Source organism: Rhinichthys klamathensis, unplaced genomic scaffold (assembly GCF_029890125.1).
Source record: "Rhinichthys klamathensis goyatoka isolate OS25496 unplaced genomic scaffold, OSU_Roscu_1.1 h1tg000101l_1, whole genome shotgun sequence".
NCBI lineage: Eukaryota > Metazoa > Chordata > Actinopteri > Cypriniformes > Leuciscidae > Rhinichthys > Rhinichthys klamathensis.
In genome coordinates this window covers 47,630-65,916 of record NW_026606640.1, presented here as the reverse complement: position 1 = coordinate 65,916, position 18,287 = coordinate 47,630, and the positions used below count along the sequence as shown (strand labels likewise).

The window sequence follows — 18,287 nt, the reverse complement described above, 5'->3', positions numbered from 1 at the left end:
AAATGAAATCAAACTGTAGTGCAGCATTGATAGATGAAATTGCACATTTGCTGAGAAACTGAAGGTAGTTGCTAATAAAGTGATAAATAACTCAAATGTTACATCCATCCATGGATGTATAACATTATCCATGTCAAGATGAACCATATCAGCGATAGAGTCAAAAACAATAACAACAGCATTTAAATGAGATGGTTAACATCCATGGGAGGTAAAATCTGTATGTTTTTTTTTTTATACATTGAATTTAGTGTACATATTAATAATGTGTAGGGGGATAAATAAATCTCTTAAAACTAACAAGTCCCCACAATTATGTCGTGTCCCTCAAGTCTCCTGTTATCAACAGAACAAAGCCACAATATTTTAGTATTAATGCTCGTGCATTATCAGACTGCATCCCTGCTACTTAGCACTTCTAACAAACCAGACATTATTGCTGCATGTACAACAGCTTCAGCTTTTCATAGCTCCTTAAACAGTTTCCCTTAAAATTGCTTTAACAGATCTATCAGTTTTGCGGTAACTAACATTTACAAACACAGCATAATGAACTCCCAATAATTCTCCCAAAGGCGGCGATCGTCAAAATCACCCAGTTTTCGAACTGAAATTATGAGTGTCAAAGCTTAGTTACCCAAGAGATCTGGGGTTGTTTTCATTTGTAATACATATTTTGTGTAGTGTGACAAATCATATAAAATTATTAGCCATGCAAAAGTGCACCGTCCATTTGATTTGTGCTCACCTATATCAACAAATAAAATCTTGCACAAATACAAACAACTAAAACCCATCTGGATGTTAAAAGCAATATATGTCTTAAATTAGTTGACTTTACACTTAAATTATTTGCTAAGGTTGAACATTTGGTCCGTCAAAACAGTATGTACAGAACAGCGAGACACAGCACTCGAACTGAAGATATTACGTCAGCACATTCACCTCACTAAATCAAATGTCTGGTGTGCAAACATAAGAGTACCAAACGTTACATGATCATTAGTGGACTACATCTTAAACTAGCCACAATCTGTTCTTTAAGGCAGATTCATTTCATTCCTTAATAACAACGCTAAGCTTGACACCCTTTCTGCAGCAGTTGTGAACGTAAAATCCAATTTAAACTGCCTTGCAGTCACCATCAGTTCTCTAGAAACTCCATTTGTTTTTCAGTCTCGTAATAGACAGCGTTGAAATGAAGGACAGCTTAAATTTTGTATTTGAACAAAAGCTCTGTTAACACAGCCGAAAGGCGAATAACTCTTTCAGTGCAAATTAAATTGAAATACATACTTTTTGTTCCTATTAATGCTTTCTTCTAATAGGCAATGCTTTGCCAAGTAAAATAATAACATTAAAAGAATCCAGTGAAATAATAATCATATAATTTTCCCTTTGATGTGACCTATGTAGTGAAGTCTACATAAAAGTCTTTTAAATATTCAGTTTTAAATTTGAATAAATTATAAATATGCTTAAAAATCATGTCTCATTCAATAACCGATTCAAATATCCGTTAATATGACAAAATTCTCAATTCTGAAAGCTGAACTGCTACCATCATCTTTCTGCTATGGTATGTCTTGTCAGAGGTATTAATTGGAAATTTTATAATAAATAATCCTATATATAACATCCCTTTAAAGCAAATCTTCCGGTAGATAAAGTTGAAAAAAAAAAAAATTAGTAACAATTATCAGCTCCCTTTACAGATTATCCTTGAGGAAAGAGAAATAGGATTATTCAGCTGTTGCATGCAGGACCACAGTGAACACAAAAATTAGACATGGCCGGATCTGGTAATAGACTTTTACATTAATTGTCTTGCTTTATACCACAAATATCAATTAAAAAAATAGACATTGACCTCTCGAACTCACACGGAACAGTATGCTTTAGGCAGGGAGTTCTCGGTGGAGCATTTTCAATGGAATGAAAACTTGGGAAAGTAAGAAAAAGTCCATTATGAAAATGTCTAGATCATGAAACAGTTCTGATCACTGTTGATTGTGCTGGAGAAGCAGGAGAGAAAGAGGGGATGCTGATGGATCTGCAAAGGGACAGAACCACCACTGCCACATGAGCAGAGCTGGGCCGCCCCTGAGGATCTGACACTTATCTACAAGGCAAAGAGGGCGTCCTCGGACCTGCCTGGCTTTTTACTTGCACTGGCAGAAGCACCGGAAGCAGCAGGAAGCTCGTCACTCGGGGGGGTCGGCAGTGTGGGCACCATCTCTGCTGCTTTGGCTCTCTCCTCTAGAAACTTGTCAAACTCTGGAAGAAAGTTTTCATAAAGTGTTTAAAGTCAAAAACTGCCTTTAACTGCTGGGTCTATGAATAGATACACTACCACTCAAAAGTGGCAAAAACAGTAATATTGTGAAATATTACAATTTCAAATAGTAGTAGTATTTGAGTTTATTGGCATAGCATCACCAGCTATTACATGGCAGATACATACTAAACATTTAACAACATAATATCATGAGTACAATATAATGAAAACAAACTTAGACAAAAAAAAAGAAATGTACAAAATGAGTACAATTCTATAAAAGATTTTTTGAATGTACTTGTGAGAAAAAAAAATTCCATAAAAAAGTCCATAAAGGTTTGGCGCGATAAAAAGCGCTGTCTCATAACATTAAAGATTGGGCAGTCCAAAAGAATATGTTTTACAGACAAGTTGGTACTACAGTATAGACATTTTGGTGCTTCTTCACCCTTCAATAAATGCCCATGAGTCAGTCTAGTATGGCCTATCCGACACCTTGTAAATACAACTTGGTCGTATCTTGATCTAAATGGATAGACGCATCTTTTCCAACTACAGAAATCATTTAAAATAATATGCTATTTTGATATTCTACCCATTCTTACAATTTAAAATAACCGTTTTATATTTTACAATGTAATGTAATATAAATGTAATATATTTTAAAAATGTAATGTATTCCTGTGGTGGCAAAGCTGAATTTTCATGATCTCATGATCCTTCAAAATCATTCTAATATGCTGATTTGATGCTCAAGGAACATTTCTTATTATTTTCAAAGATGAATAATATTAATAATATTGCCTAATATTTTTGTGGGAACTGTGATGGATTCTTTTATGAAAAGAAAGTTCAAAAGAACAGCATTTGTTTGAAATAGAAATCTTTTGTAATATTATACATATACTGTCACTTTAGATCAATTTAATGCATCATTGCTGAATACATTTTTTATTTTTTTTTAGAAAACATTTTGAACCGTAGTATAAATCAAGAAATTCTTCATACCTTCACTTGTCACACCCTCCTCTCCTTCATCTCCTTTCTGAAGGGAAGTAAAAAAAAGGTACAATATTTTAGCGCATGAAGGCTTTGTAAAAAAAGGAGCACAATTTGTTTGCAGCCACATCAAACATTATAATTTCTTCCCTTCAAAATACCAATAGAAGTTCTTGAATTAACAGATTATCTAAATTATATTTACCCAAAAACATCCAAAGGCATTAGTATAGAATATCAAAGTGTTAAAAGCATGTCAAGCAAGGGTCTGTTCACTACGCACTCGTGTATACTAAAATAACAGAATATCCCAGAAAAGTAAGGAACGCAGGAAAACCATTCAAGGAGAGTTGTTAGTGACCCAAAAAAGAGGGTACAAGGGTAGTCAGCCAGGAATAAAAAGGCAAACAAAAAGAAATATGCAGTTACATATTTCTTTTCAAATAAGTGAGTTATGTCCTGAAGAAGACAGAAAAAAAAAGTAAAAAAAAAAAAAAGTAAATCTCACCACATCAGTACAGAGCCACTCCTCAATGTCATCCATGACAGAGGACTGGTCAAGAGCTGCCTATGGGCCCAAACCATGGCCCGGAGCCAAGCAAATAACAAATAAAAATAATAATCCCAAGAAAACATGACAAAAACAAACAACAAAACAAAACAAAAACAATAACTTCAACATAAAAGTCTTAATCAAATATGAGTAAACTACCCCCATATGGACAAGTGAAACACATGCACAGCACTGCGGAACACAGCAGTTCAACACTATTGAGCTGCACTTACTAATAATTAGTAAATAACTAATAAGTAAAAATAAAAGTATTTTCTGAACTCCTGCTTCCAGAAAGAATTTCTCAACGATTACACTCATGAACTAGTGTCATCTTCTGAGCGTGGAGTATGGTACACTACATACATTACTGTGTACTACATACTTAGCATTACAGTAATATTCATCTTTATAAACCACTCCAAAATAAGTATCTTAACATCCAGCTCTATGTCTCCTTAACATGAAAGAGTCCATACGTACATATGCTGATGGAGAAGGCAAGAAACTGTCCTAAAATAAAACACACACACACACACACACACACACACACAAACTCACCCCAGTGTTTTGCTGTCTGACATCCAAAGTCGGGGCCACTCCACTTGAAGCCTTTGTGTCTTCGAATGGTACACTGGGAGTTCAAAACCAGGAATGTGTGAGTTAAATGCTAACAATATAATATAATATAATATAATATATAGTCATGGTTTCACAGACAGGGCTTAGATTAATTTAAGTATCTTTTATAAACGTGCCTTAGAAAAAAAACATTACTGGTGTGTATCTTGAGATAAAACAATAACACTGACATATTTTAAGATATGTCAGAGAAAATTGCTATCGGTTAAAACAGCTCAAATATGCAGTTTAGTCTGTGACTAACTTAAGCCTTGTCTGTGAAACCGGGGGATAATATAAAATAAAACATTTTATAATTACCCATTTAGGATTTAAATTATATAATATACTATAGGGTATGATGCCCCTCACCCCACCTTTACTGTAATATAATTATAGTGATCTGTGAATATATTCATTATTTTAAACTAATTGGTTTAGTATTTTACATGAAATGAGACATTATTCAAAACAAACACATACCGGTAAATACTTTTTTTAAATTATTTTTAAAAACTATAAAGTAATTAGGGATAAGTTAACGCTGTGGGGTATTAGAACTAATTGGCTTAATGTTTTCATTTATTTCAAATTATTAACATATTGAATGATGTATCATCATAAAGCCATCTTTTAATAGGATGAAATTGACATAGCACATCAAATATGGTAAACACGAGAACCAATGAGGTTTGTTTTAGCGCGAAGCACACACAACGCACACACAAGCTTCCATGTTTACCAAGAATTATGAGCTCCATGTATGTGTGTTTATTAAATTAAATCTGTTCATCATATAAAGTGATAGTATCTCTTCACAAGATTTGAATTAAACCGCTTGATTCATATAGATTCATTTCACAATGCTTTTGACCTTTTTGTTTTGGTTACCTGGACTTTCATTAAGCTCCACCATCACTAAACTCAAATTAAGATGTTTTTAATGAAACCTAACCAAAGTCTAATGGGTTTGGAACGACATGAGGGTGAGTAAATGATGATAGATGGGTGAACTATCCCTTTAAAGGGGGCATTTAACTCTATTATATATTATAATCTATTGGTTGCATGAAATTTTTGATTTGTTTATACTTCTTCCGCTCAGGAATGGTACCAGTCCTGGTCTGGGCAAACATGTCAAAGTCATCTTGGGGTTGACAGGTAGTCAAAGAGCTCAAGGTGCCAGTCACACTGTCAGAACCCACATCTGTGAAGCAACGGTATCCTCACATTAGTGCAGGCAAACAAAACAGCATCTCTCTAGATATCAAAAATGTACAGAATATTGTGTACCTAAGGTACGAGACTCACCCAAAACCGCCAGTCTGGAGGAGAGTGTGACTGGAGAGGCAGAGCGAACAGCAGCGACGGAGGGAGGCAGACTGGACGGAGGAGTGGCGCTGATCCTGGGACTGACCACCGCAGGAGACCCCGGTCCCAGGTCAATCAGGTTATCTTCTGTCGCCTCGTTCAGGACCTGTTGATATGCAACACCATTTCACATAGAAACACATTGGTTACAGACACTTTAGGGAAAAATAAAAGATTATTTATTTGCTATCTTACCTTTACACCATGAACATTTTCACACTGGTTTACATACTTCTACTCTTTTTACTTTTGCTTAAAGGAATAGTTCACTTCAAAATGAAAATTCTGTCATCATTTACTCAGCCTCAAGTTGTTTCAAACCTGTATGGATTTCTTTCTTCTGCTGAACACAAAGGAAGATATTTTGAAGAATGTTGGTAACCAGAAAGTTGATGGACTCCATAGTGACTTCCATAGTAGGAAAAAAAATACTATGAAAGTCAATGGGGTCCATCAACTGTTTGGTTATTCTTCAAAATATCTTCCTTTGTGTTCAGCAGAAGAAAGAAATTCATACAGGTTTGAAACAATTTGAGGCTGAGTAAATGATGACAGAATTTTCATTTTGAAGTGAACTATAAAAAATTTAAATTAAAATTAAAAAAGAGAGACCCAGCAGTCAGTTCTACAGGTTGAGAAGAGTTAAGACAAATGGTTTGGATGTAATACATACGATGCTTTCACCAGTTTCACCAACTCTTTTGTGAGAGGAAGTCTAACCTTTAACTCAAAGTACACTAAGAATTGATGAAAAGGTGAAGTGGTGACACTGAACAGGAACATTGACTATTAGACTGGGCACGAGAAGGATGGCTAATGGATATTCCCAGGCTACTTATTACTCAGTGTGTGTAAATGTTACTCATAGTATTTGTTTCTTTGCCACTTAAAAAAGGTATGTTGCTGTATTTCAGAGGAGTTGTGCTCAAATGTGTTTGAATCCTCTATTTTACAAGTCAAAAGCACTTAAAAAAGAAACACAAATGACATCAAAAACGTAATTTGTTGGTGTCGTGGCACATTGGTACGGGACATGCTCGTGACAAGAAATTATTTATTCCACGGCAAAAGACCATAAATAATAATAATAATAATAGACACATGCTGTCAAAATGTGATTTGTCAGAAGTCATAATACATCTGTGCTGTATAGCTGTACTGTGTAACAAAGGATAAAAAAAGCACATTAATAATCTGTGATAACTGGCTTCAGATTCTATGACTGTGAATTACAGTACATCATATTTAATATGTGCATCTCGTCGCCTTTCCGTAGTACTAGACACCACATGAGTAAATTCAACAATTGTTTTTAACAAAAATACCCAAAATACATTGCTATTCAAAAGTTTGGAGTTTTTAATGTTTTTAAAAAAAAGTCTCTTATGCTCACCAAGGCTGTATTTATTTAATAAAAAAAAAAACAGTAATATTGTGAAATATTATTACAATTAAAAAAAAAAAAAATTCTACTTTAATATATTTTAAAGTTTAATTTATTCCTGTAGTGACAAACCTGAACTTCAGTGTCACATGATCCTTCAGAAATCATTCTAATATGCTGATTTAGTTCTCAAGAAACCTTTCTTATTATTATCAATGTTGTAAACAATTGTGCTGCTTAATGTTTTTGTGGAAACCGTGATATATTTTTATCGTAATTTATATATCTTACTAACCCCAAACTTTTGAACGGTTGTGTATTTCTCTCAGGAAATCCTGAAAACTACCAAAATAACCTAAAGTAGCATATTATTGCTGCATTATGCTATTAAAAATCATATATCCATTACATAAAATGCACCGCTCCTAAATCCCCATGTAGCCTATTTTATCTGAAGCAGTGGAGAAACTAGTACTAGGGTAAGCAGATGGAGGGAATGGCAAGCAAAGGTCACAGACTGCAGGACAGGCATTCTACATGCTAGTGGAGGTTCGATGGATGCAACACGGGACTGGGACTGCACTGGCCAAAACTGACACAACATTCTTTAGCATCTGCATGTCCAAGTAAAAAAAAAAAAAGAGATTAGATGACTCATACTTGCCTCCCTCAGCTAGCAATAACAAAAAATAAAAATAAGAAAAACAAATCACAAAACAGACCAAACCACACAATAAGTAACACCAACATGCAATCACATTTTCAGTTGATAACCGCACATGATGAAAGTGTTTGCATCTCAAAGCAAACGTACCATGCTTTCTCAGAGCATACTGTATATTAGAGCAAAAAGCAAGCAATGAGGGGAAGAGAAAATGACACATGTGACTCTGAGCTGTGCTTTTGGCATGAACAATTTACCTTACATGTGTTTGAAGGGGGAAAAAACACACACATTGATGATGAACTGATGCTATCACACAGATAAAACCACTCTCTTAAAGAAACACAACCCACCCCATTGTTTATGCCTTGCGCAGTTCGGCCAGATCGGAACCTCTCGTATCTAAAGAAAAGTGAGCAAAGAAAATCATTAAAACCTTACCCTCGCTTAAAAGAGCCTTTTCTTGAACCTTTAAGAGGTTAAAGTCTTGTGAAGTGATACGATCGCTTTATATGATAAACAGATTTCATTTATACTTTTATTCACATACTGTATAAACACATACAGAAGCTTGTGTGTGCATCACATGCTAATAAAAAGTTTTTGTGCTCAATGCATGCGTGTCCATAATTGTTTAGATGTAAATAAAAGTCTAAATTAAATCATTTTATTATATAAAATGATCATTTCTTTTCACAAGACTTGGATTAAACTGCTCGATTCATATGGATTCATTTTATGACGCCTTTCAATGGAGGGACAGAAGTCTCTCAGGTTTCATTAAAAATATCTTCATGTTTCAAAGATTAACCAAAGTCTAATGGGTTTAGAACAACATGAGGGTGAGTAAATGGAAAAGGCAAATTCATCCTGCTTGTTCACACCTCTCATATCGTAGGAAAATGTTGTTGAGGTCGTCGTTGACGTGCAGGAGCTCCTCCGTGACTTCCTCATTGGACACGCGTGAGATGAGCTCAACTATCCTCTGCTGCATGGCCCTGCACGTCCTGTTCAATTCCTTCCAACAAAGCAAACAAACCTTGTAATACTGAATAATAAAAATGGTCAACACAATGCTGTACCAACACTCCCTCTAGTGGCCTTATGTAGCTCTTTCAAGACTTTAGCAATATAAATATATAAAAAAAAAACTGAATGAGAAACCTGCAGAAGCTCATGATCAGATGGATCCTCTTGACCGGGAACCATCTCTGTCAACATCTCCGACATCACCTTAGTGTTCCCGCGCACAATGTCGAGCTCACTGCGCAGCTTGCAAATCTAATCAATGATATTTTATGACATCATTAAGCAATCTGTGGAAACAAATGTTGATCCATCCCATTTAAAAGAATGAAACAAGGAGGTTCTGTAGTACCTGTTCTGGGGAAGGGTTGATGGGCAGATTGGGCATCGGTGGGGAAGTGTGAGTCACAGGGGCAGAGAAGGGAGGAGCGGAGGCAGGGTGAGGGTGAGGGTGAGGGTGAGGGTGAGGCTGTGGCTTGGGCTGGACTGGGGCACTGTATTTCGGCTGGTCCATCTCTGGAGCACTTTGCAGCTATTATCAACAGAGCAAGACAATGAGAGATAGCGCAGAGATAAAGAGGGAAGGTAAAGCGATAAAGTTAAGTAAATGATAAGGCCCATTATATTTTAGAGGAAGCCACCATAACCTCTGTGACAAACAAACCATAACATACCTGGAGTCAACACCTACCAGTTGTGGTGTGTGAATGGGGGACAAGGTCTCCAAGTCAGACGTTGGAAACTCTATACCCTTCCTCTTCATTTCTTCATAGACGTGGACTACTCCTGTTAAATCTGGACTACTCCTGAAGGCATCTGCCCATGCCTGATGTATAGAGTACATGCAAACTTAATATGTGAAAACATGACATAAATTGAGTCAGAATAGCTAGCTATTAATATAGTTTATAACTGGTGTTGCATACTATTAAACTTTTCTATAGGAATGCACATTTCGGCTGCTCAGATCTTCTCTACTTGAACATTAAATAACTTATTAAACAAGCTACACTACTGTTTAAAAGTATTGGGTTCGGTGAGATTTTTGATTTGATCAAAAATAGAATAAAACAGTACCATTTTATTATTAAATTTTAAAATAACCGTTTCTATTTTAATATAATTTAAAAATGTAACTTATTCCTGTAATGGCAAAGCTGAATTACTTAAGTCTTCAGTATCACATGATCCTTCAGAAATCATTCTAATGCAGATTCGGTGCTAAAGAAGAATTTCTAATTATTATCAATGTCGAAAACAGTAGTGCTGCTTTAATATTATTATGGAAACTGTGATACATTTTGTTTTCAGGATTTTTTGATGAATAGAAAGTTTAAAGGAATAACATTTATTTGAAATAGAATATCTTTACTGTTACTTTTGTACAATTTAATGTGTCCATGCTAAATAAAATACTAAACCCAAACTTTTGAAAAGTAGTGTAGTAACTACCATCAGGTGACTGTTTTAAATAGTTGTTTGAATGGCAAACAAAAATGCAAAGCACAAACTTCACCTGCCTAGTTTCTTTGGACAACGCCATTCTAGAGATTCCATCTTAATAATTGTATTATGAGAAATTGCTGGCATCACATTAAATGCAAGACCATGTAAATTGAAGTTAGCCTTGGTCGTTGGAACCAAACTTGGTAACCTGATCCACTAGGTTGTAATGAGCACAACTTCAGTGCCAACGAATCAGCCGGATCTCCTTGACTACCGAGCATCAGGTAACCAGCCCCATGATGCACCTCCTCCTCTCTCTCTCTCTTTCTCTCTTTCCATCATGCTCTCGTTCTTGTCATTTTCCTTTCCTCATGGTGTGTGTAAACCATATGGCAAATGCATTTTTCTTAACTGATTCTGAACAATAAAAACAAAAAAATCCAGATTTTTTTTTCCATACCTGTATCAAAGCTAGTACTTTGTCCTGCACTATAGCCGGTGGGTTGTTTTTAGGAGATATAATTTTCACCAAAAGGCCATCTATGAAGTCCCGGGTGGTGACGAGTCCGTGGAACCGATAGCCACAGTTCTTTACACATGTCTCAAGAACCTGAACACATTATGAAAATCTAAATAAACAGGACAATTTAAAAAGGAATTATCAGCCGTTAGTAAGACTATAAAGAGAAAAGTTTCCATCGACTGTTGCCCACCGTCAGTGTAAGCATCACCTCCCTGTAGTTTTTATTCCCATTAAGCCTCTTCTTCACAGCTCGTATAGCATCCTTAGGCCTATAAATCAGATAACACATATGGAGCTAAAAGCAATTCATTATGGAGTTACAGTCAAACCAAAAATTATGGGTGCAGGACACTACAGTTAATTTATGTAAGAGAGGATAGCAAAATAAAGTAAACTGTGACATATTATACCCAAAAATTCTTCATACAGTGGACTACCAGTAAAAAATTTAAAAAAATTGGGACACTTTGACCTGACCATGTTTTGTTTACGTGTTTTTTCTTTAATTGCTAATGTGACCTTTTTACACCACAGACTGAAAAAAATTAAGCATTGCTTGGTAATTGGTTGACCTAATTTAGTATTATCTAATTGTGTACTTAAATTTAACACCTGACAACTATTCAATCCAAATTCAACTGATTTGATAACTTTTAAGTTCTGTCATATTGTAATACCATTTTCTAAACTATACCGAATAAACTGTGATAATGTGAGAAATATCGAAGGTGTCTGAATAAATTTTGGTTTGACTGTACAATGACACGGTCAAGTGAATGAATCATGTTCTTCTAGAAAGCATTACCAGGTTCCATAAATAACACATTGCTGAAGAATAAAAAAAAATTGTAACATCCTGGACTTGATCCTTCAGCTATAATTAAACATTTTATATTATGAAAAATATGTACAACTATAACAATGACAGCAACTTCTGGATTTGTATAACAATGTCTTTCGTTTCCTAAGGCTTACGGAATATGTCAGCAAAAAGGTTCAAAGCTATGATGAATCATGCATCTTTCATGTCTCACCCATCTTCTGTTTCATTGATTAAGTCGCATATTTCCATATTCAAGGTCCAGTCTTCACTTTGCAGGGAGCCATCTGTGGCCCTTTCTGGAGAAGATCAAAAGGCAAACTGATAAGAGAATCGGTTACTGCCTGTTTCTAAAAGAGAATCTGGAAAAAAATCGGCACTAATGACATTGCACTGATCTGCAAACCGCTGTGCAATATGTGCTTGATAATGCTGGGTGTCTTCCAAAGCAAGCGGTCATGTTCCTCACACAGAGTGGCCATTTATAAATGTTGATCATTAGTATGATTCATTTACACACATTACCTCAAGCTTTAGCTATGAAACTGGGTGTGAGAGATAAACGCACTGTCCTGTGGCTAGCAGGCTAATAACCGCTGTAGTAACAGTTTACTTAAACTCATTGCAGCATTTCGCCTCCCTAGAATTGGCAATTTAAAGAATTAAGGAAATTACTATTTTGCAGCACATTTTGAGAACTGTGAGTTAGAGCAGCTAGCATGAATGAGCATAGCTGTTAGTGTTAGCCAGCTAACTGACATGCTCTCCATATGGTGAGCTTTTGTACAGCGTCTCAGTTAAATGCATCGCTTTAGAGGTTAACTTGTTTTGACACAATGTTTAAGCATCATTTAATTTCTAAAAAAACATACCAATGCACTGTCCCACCGGAGTACTGTATGGGTTTCCCAGCAAGAACTCCATCTTGTCAACATATCCAACGATTACCAGTCAATGAGACAGTAAACACTCAAGTCCCGCCCATGAACGACTCCTATTGGTTGATTTATTCAGAGCTGCAAAGCTATTGGCGGAACCTGCTGTCTGTTTTTGAAATGACACGCCAGCTACTTAAAGGGACAGTAGTGACCTCGTTGACACGACTGCTTTATACCGCAGGTTTGATGCTTTATTATTATTATTACTAATGGTTATGTATCAGTTTGCCCTTTCAGACTATGCACTTAAGAACCAGACATTTTATGTGACTTTGACCTTAAGGGAATTGCTTGAAAAGCACATCTGGGTGACCATGTAGCAAAAACAAATGAGGTGACTCAATCAGACATTTGCACATGATTGTAATTTATCAGTCTCCAATTTTTGTTTTTGTTTCTAACATATTTGCTGAACCGTTTCATTAAACTGAAATTAATTACTAGGATTATGCATTTACAGTTTTTACATGCAGCAGCTGTTATAACTACAAATACATATCATGACCTAGACATCTATATTATTGCTCACAACATAACTGGACAGCAACATCGTTTTACTGGTTGGGAGGTGACTGGTTACTGTAAAAAGTAAACAAAGACACTAAGACAGATAACAAAAAAATCTGTTTCAGTCCCATAAAGGGCCTTTTTTGCCTTTTCAATCCTGTAAAATTTTTCTTTTAACGGCTGTGCTTTCAGAAGACAGATGCACAAACATTGCACCAGCAGCTGTTCGTGCCTGCAACTCATACATGTCATAATCATGGGCCCATTCCACATTTCCCCAGCTTTGGATCTAAGACAAAACAGAACAGAATGTACAGTAATCATAAACATGGGGAAAATGTACCATGCTAGAATCATTAAGCATTTGGAATAAAAAAGAAACCACCATACCTGGTATTCTTCCTCAAGTCTGGACAGCAGAACCGCTTGTTCCACGCTTAGGTGTCTGTCAATCAGCCCAAAGGACAAGATCAACGATTTCAGCTGAGTGATCACATACTCAAGCCCTGTAGGAACATTAGAAACTGCACTGTTCAAACAGGCCCATTCACATAAGATGCAAAAGCACCAAATATCTTTACCTGTCAGAGACCAAAAATTGTAGGAATGAAGGTGTTGACGAAATGTCTCCTTAGTCTCTTCTGGGATTTGAGGGCCCATTATATTGGAGGATGAGCCAATGACTACATTGTATCTAAAAATAACAACAAGATGTTTATATACACCATTTATTGTGGCTATATATTTTGACATATTGGCTATATTTTTTTATTAAAACCTAATCTAGCCAAAACAACTAAATATCACCTTTGTTCTATCCAGTTCATTACAGGCTCCCATTCATTTGTCTGCAGTTCCACAAGACCTGGAGGTTCTTCTACTCTGTAACTGCAAGCAAGGTAGATCTGATTTAATGAAATCATAATACTATCAGCAGATGTATTTAGGAGAACTAATACCATTTACTGCAATTTTGTGGCACAATAATGGCAGAGAAGGCCTAGTAAGATCTTGGTTTAATTAATTAAATACCATCAAGTAATAAACCAGTGAACCTTACCAGATAGTGTCAGTCTCCAAAAACTTTAAAGCTGCTGAGATCATTTGTTCTTTCGTCCTTTGTGTTGGGTTATCAAGAGCTGTGTTGCAAAGTGTGGTCTATATGGACAGAAATAAGTCTTATTAGCATATATACAATTTAAGACAGTTCAATTGTTTTGTATATACAATATATATATATAATATCTTATTTTCTTCATGCTAAATAGTTGCATTTAGCAGATTAGAGCTGGGCAATAATACAGTTCACATTTTGTTACAATATAAACAATCAAGCAGTTGAAATCTGCTACATACTGTAGTATATACATTCATGTGAAAAAGAAAGTACACCCTCTTTAAATTCTATGGTTATACGTATCAGGACATAATAAAAAAAATCTAATCTAGTCCTTAGTAGGTCTTAAAATTAGGTAAATACAACCTCAGATGAATAACAACATAAGACATATTACAGTGTGTCATTCTTTATTTAACAAAAACTAGGCCAAAATGGAGAAGCCATGTGTAAAATAAAAAAAACTAAATACACCCTTACTGCTTCCATAGGAATTAAGAGGGTAAATAGCAACGATCTGACTAACTGATTGTAAGGTTCTTCGAAACTCATCCCAGAGTTTCTGTCATAGCAACAAGTCTGTAAGCTCAAAGCTGCTCAGGAGCAGGCTTATTTCTTAAAGGTGATACTTAAAGTCTGTCGCTGGGACTGCTACTTTCTTACAAGAGTACCCTATTGAACCAGGGACAATAATAATAATTAAAAAATATAAAAATTATTTTAAAACAATATTATAATATTGTGTTGTGTAGTCCATCAGTGATTTTAGACAACTTAAACCAGATATTTTAAATGTGCTAGAAAGAACCAAATTAGCCAGAGATCACGATTAGAAGATCTGGCACCTGTTAAACCATCTCTGATATATTAAGCAAGGTTCGAAGAATGGACCCCAAGTGTGTGTTTACACAACGCCAAGGAGGAATTGCAAAGCTTGCAAAGGGTTTGTAAAGTTGCATCTGAACAAACCACAAGACCTCTGGAACAGAGGTCATCCGACGAGACCAAAGTGGATATGTTTTGCCATAATGCACAGCGCCACATTTGGGGAAACCAAACAAAGCATATTGGCACAAACACCTCTTTGAGTTGACCATGAGTCACCTCCTCTGTTTACCAAAGTATTCTAGAGTCAAATGTGAGGCCATCTGTCCGACAGCTAAAGCTTGGCTGAAATCGGGCCGTGCAACAGGACAATGATAACAAGCATGTCAGCAAATCTACAACAGAATGGCTGAAAAAGAGAAGAATCAAGGTGTTTCACTTGCCCAGTCAAAGTCCAGACCTCAACCCGATTAAAAATGCTGTGGCGGGACCTTAAGAGAGCTGTGCATAAACAGATGCCCACAAACCTCAATGAACTGAAGCAACGCTGTGAAGAAGAGTGGGACAAAATTCCTCCACAACGATGTGAGAGACTGATAAAGTCATACAGAAAACAATTACTTCAAGTTATTGCTGCTAAAGGTGGTTCTACATCATATCATATCATAGGGTGCACTTAGTTTTTCACACATGGCTTCTCCATTTTGGCTTTATTTTTGTTAAATAAATAATGACACCGTGTAATATGTCATGTTGTTATTCATCTGAGGTTGTATTTACCTAATTTTAAGATCTGCTATAGACAAGATGATATGTCCTGATACATAAAACCAAAGAATTCAAAGAGGGTGTGCTTTCTTTTTAACGACTGTATATATTAGGGGTGGAACGGTACATGTATTCGTATTGAACCGAAACGGTACGGGCGTCACGGTTCGGTGCACGAATTTGCACGGAGAATACACGGTACAAAATTTTTTCGCTCTATTCGCTTTTGGTGTGACTGCACGCGGCAATGAACAGGCTGCGATCAAGATTGCAATGCTGGAGTGTGTGTGTGTGTGCGCGCGCGCGCGCGCGCGAGAGAGAGAGAGAGAGAGAGAGAGAGAGAGAGAGAGAGAGAGAGAGAGAGAGAGAGAGAGAGAGAGAGAGAGAGAGAGAGAGAGAGAGAGAGAGAGAGAGAGAGAGAGAGAGAGAGAGAGAGAGAGAGAGAGAGAGAGAGGCGCGGGCGCGAATCGCGCGATCGAACAGTGTGTGTGTGTGTGTGTGTGTGTGCGCGCGCGGGCGGGCGCGAATCGCGCGATCGAACAGTCTGTGTGTGTGTGTGTGAGAGAGAGGCACGGGCGATCGAACATCAGAAACATAAAAACATACTCCGTCATTTTTTTCATACAGGACATCATTAAAACTGCAAAGTGTTTACTTATATTTGTGTACACTCGCAATAAAACACAACATTGTGCTTTGTCACACTCTAAACTCTTGTCAAACTGTAACCTACAACAAAAAGTTTTTAATGGTAGTATTATTTTATACGGAAATCAATTATTTATAATTCAGATGAGAATAAAGTTAGGGTTAATTAAAATGAAGGAAAACAAATATATTGATCTGAAATAGCAAAATAATTTTAAATTCATTCAGGTACAATTACCAAACATATCTCAAGGACTTTTCGTCTTTTTAATAATTTATTAATAAACGAATTATATAAAACTACTGTCAGTGCACTACAAATAAACTGGTTCTATGCCTTTATTAATAAAACTTATTTAAAAAATACAAGGCTTAAAACATTTATAAAAAAAGCCTTCTGCATTTTTGTTTTGCTATTCACTCCATTGTACCGAAATCGTACCGAACCGTGATGTCTGAACCGAGGTATGAACCGAACCGTGACTTCTGTGTACCGTTCCACCCCTAGTATATATGTATATTGGTTTATGTGATTGACAGTCATTATGTATACAAATACAGTTGAATTTTATATGCAACTTTGAATATATCACCGGGTGATAATATAGTTAATATATACAATTTAGAAACTTTAACGTTTAATAATAATGGCCTACTAGGTGCATGGTGTAAAACTTCAGTGTTTCCTTCTGAACCTCCCACTCTGTTGCAACAGCTATGGCAAGAGCTTCATTGGGAACTGTGAACAGCTTTCCACCTGGAGTCTTCAGCTTTCGCTTGTCAAGGTTTATTTCAAACAAACCCCCTGTAGACAACACAAAGACAATTCTCAAACAGGCATACTTTTTCTCTTGTTGAAAACCTACGTTTATTACTTGCTATGCTTAAAGACGCTCACCATCTACTTGAGATATCGACACATTCTCGTAGAACTTCTTTCTTTCTGCAAAACGCGATGTAAGAACAAGAGATCATGCATCAATATATTAGGTTTGTCCTTATAGGCTATACATTTCTGTAATGATCTTACCCGTTATGGCACTGGCATATTTTGCCTTTTGTAGGTGTGTTGATAAGCTAGGAACATGATGCCCTTGAGGAAATGGCCAAATGACCTGGCCAAATTGTCTATGATGCCTACAAATATTCCGTAACATCATATATTTTAAACTCTATGTATTCGCACTAACGTAATAATTCGACTGTGATCAAATTCAGTCAAGGTTAGAAAGCTGGATCAGCCGTTGAAGCTAATTTGACAAATCATCGTTCCTGTTTCAGGAATAATAGAAAAGCACACGTAGAAAACCTTAAGTATAATTAAGGTTAACCGGTTATTTAAGAAATATAAATTCTCTGTGACTAGGGATGTCAAAGCATGCAGCAACGTGAGACCAAAGCATGAAGCTGATGACTGTGACCTACATAAGGACCGTAAAGGAGAATTCAAAATAAAAGTCCCAGCAGCTCCACCTGTAGACTACAGGGATTTCGGACATTTTAACACCGATGCCACCTAATTCTGATCCAAATGAACGTCTAAAAATATATAAAAAATACAAATATTTTGTCATTTGCAGACAATCCGATATATGACTTCGTATGCCCTTCTTTAATGGAAAAAATGACGTGTACTATTTTTAATAGATTAGGCCTACGTGAATTACATGTTTGCTAGATTTCTACTTTTATGAATGATTTCTTACGAGAATCAAAAATTTGAATGAGTAAGAGAGAAAGAAAATAAGAAAATGATTTCACAAAAAAAGCCTTTATGAGAGGTTATATAATCCGAGTCA

The 18,287-nt window shown here is 36.1% G+C and overlaps 2 protein-coding genes across 5 annotated transcripts; both read right to left on the bottom strand.

The window, feature by feature from the left end:
* Positions 1-1,678: 1,678 nt before the first annotated feature.
* Positions 1,679-12,677, bottom strand: tom1l2 (target of myb1 like 2 membrane trafficking protein). 4 transcript variants are annotated; one of them, XM_056253026.1, is made up of 15 exons: positions 12,558-12,677; positions 11,900-11,984; positions 11,056-11,134; positions 10,803-10,952; positions 9,588-9,722; positions 9,249-9,428; positions 9,035-9,151; positions 8,755-8,888; positions 8,215-8,272; positions 5,763-5,928; positions 5,544-5,658; positions 4,392-4,464; positions 3,786-3,845; positions 3,287-3,323; positions 1,679-2,277 (listed from the first exon to the last, which is right to left on the bottom strand). In XM_056253026.1, exons 1-15 carry the CDS (start codon positions 12,607-12,609, stop codon positions 2,123-2,125), a joined length of 1,596 nt encoding a protein of 531 aa, XP_056109001.1. In that variant the 5' UTR covers positions 12,610-12,677; the 3' UTR covers positions 1,679-2,122. The 4 variants fall into 4 exon arrangements, with proteins under 4 accessions (XP_056109001.1, XP_056109002.1, XP_056109003.1 ...); XM_056253027.1 differs by having other exon boundaries at positions 8,224-8,272; positions 12,558-12,676; XM_056253028.1 differs by lacking the exon at positions 3,786-3,845 and having other exon boundaries at positions 12,558-12,676.
* A 534-nt stretch (positions 12,678-13,211) lies between these two features.
* Positions 13,212-17,839, bottom strand: atpaf2 (ATP synthase mitochondrial F1 complex assembly factor 2). The gene is made up of 8 exons (XM_056253025.1): positions 17,519-17,839; positions 17,387-17,431; positions 17,145-17,293; positions 14,191-14,288; positions 13,938-14,018; positions 13,712-13,824; positions 13,521-13,636; positions 13,212-13,419 (listed from the first exon to the last, which is right to left on the bottom strand). The coding sequence occupies exons 1-8, from the start codon at positions 17,646-17,648 to the stop codon at positions 13,282-13,284; spliced, it is 870 nt and encodes a 289-aa protein (XP_056109000.1). The 5' UTR covers positions 17,649-17,839; the 3' UTR covers positions 13,212-13,281.
* Between the last annotated feature and the right edge of the window lie 448 nt (positions 17,840-18,287).

Bases quoted from the DNA above. Each gene is read 5' to 3' on its own strand.
- tom1l2 (XM_056253026.1), bottom strand. From the start codon at position 12,609: ATGGAGTTCTTGCTGGGAAACCCATACAGTACTCCGGTGGGACAGTGC. The intron at 11,135-11,899 runs GTGAGACATGAA...TCTGATTTATAG, and splicing joins ATCAATGAAACAGAAGATGG to GCCTAAGGATGCTATACGAG. The intron at 3,846-4,391 runs GTGAGTTTGTGT...TTGGGCCCATAG, and splicing joins TCAGACAGCAAAACACTGGG to GCAGCTCTTGACCAGTCCTC.
- atpaf2 (XM_056253025.1), bottom strand. From the start codon at position 17,648: ATGATGTTACGGAATATTTGTAGGCATCATAGACAATTTGGCCAGGTC. The intron at 13,825-13,937 runs GTGATATTTAGT...TGTTATTTTTAG, and splicing joins ATGAACTGGATAGAACAAAG to ATACAATGTAGTCATTGGCT. The intron at 13,637-13,711 runs GTAAAGATATTT...ATGTTCCTACAG, and splicing joins CAATTTTTGGTCTCTGACAG to GGCTTGAGTATGTGATCACT.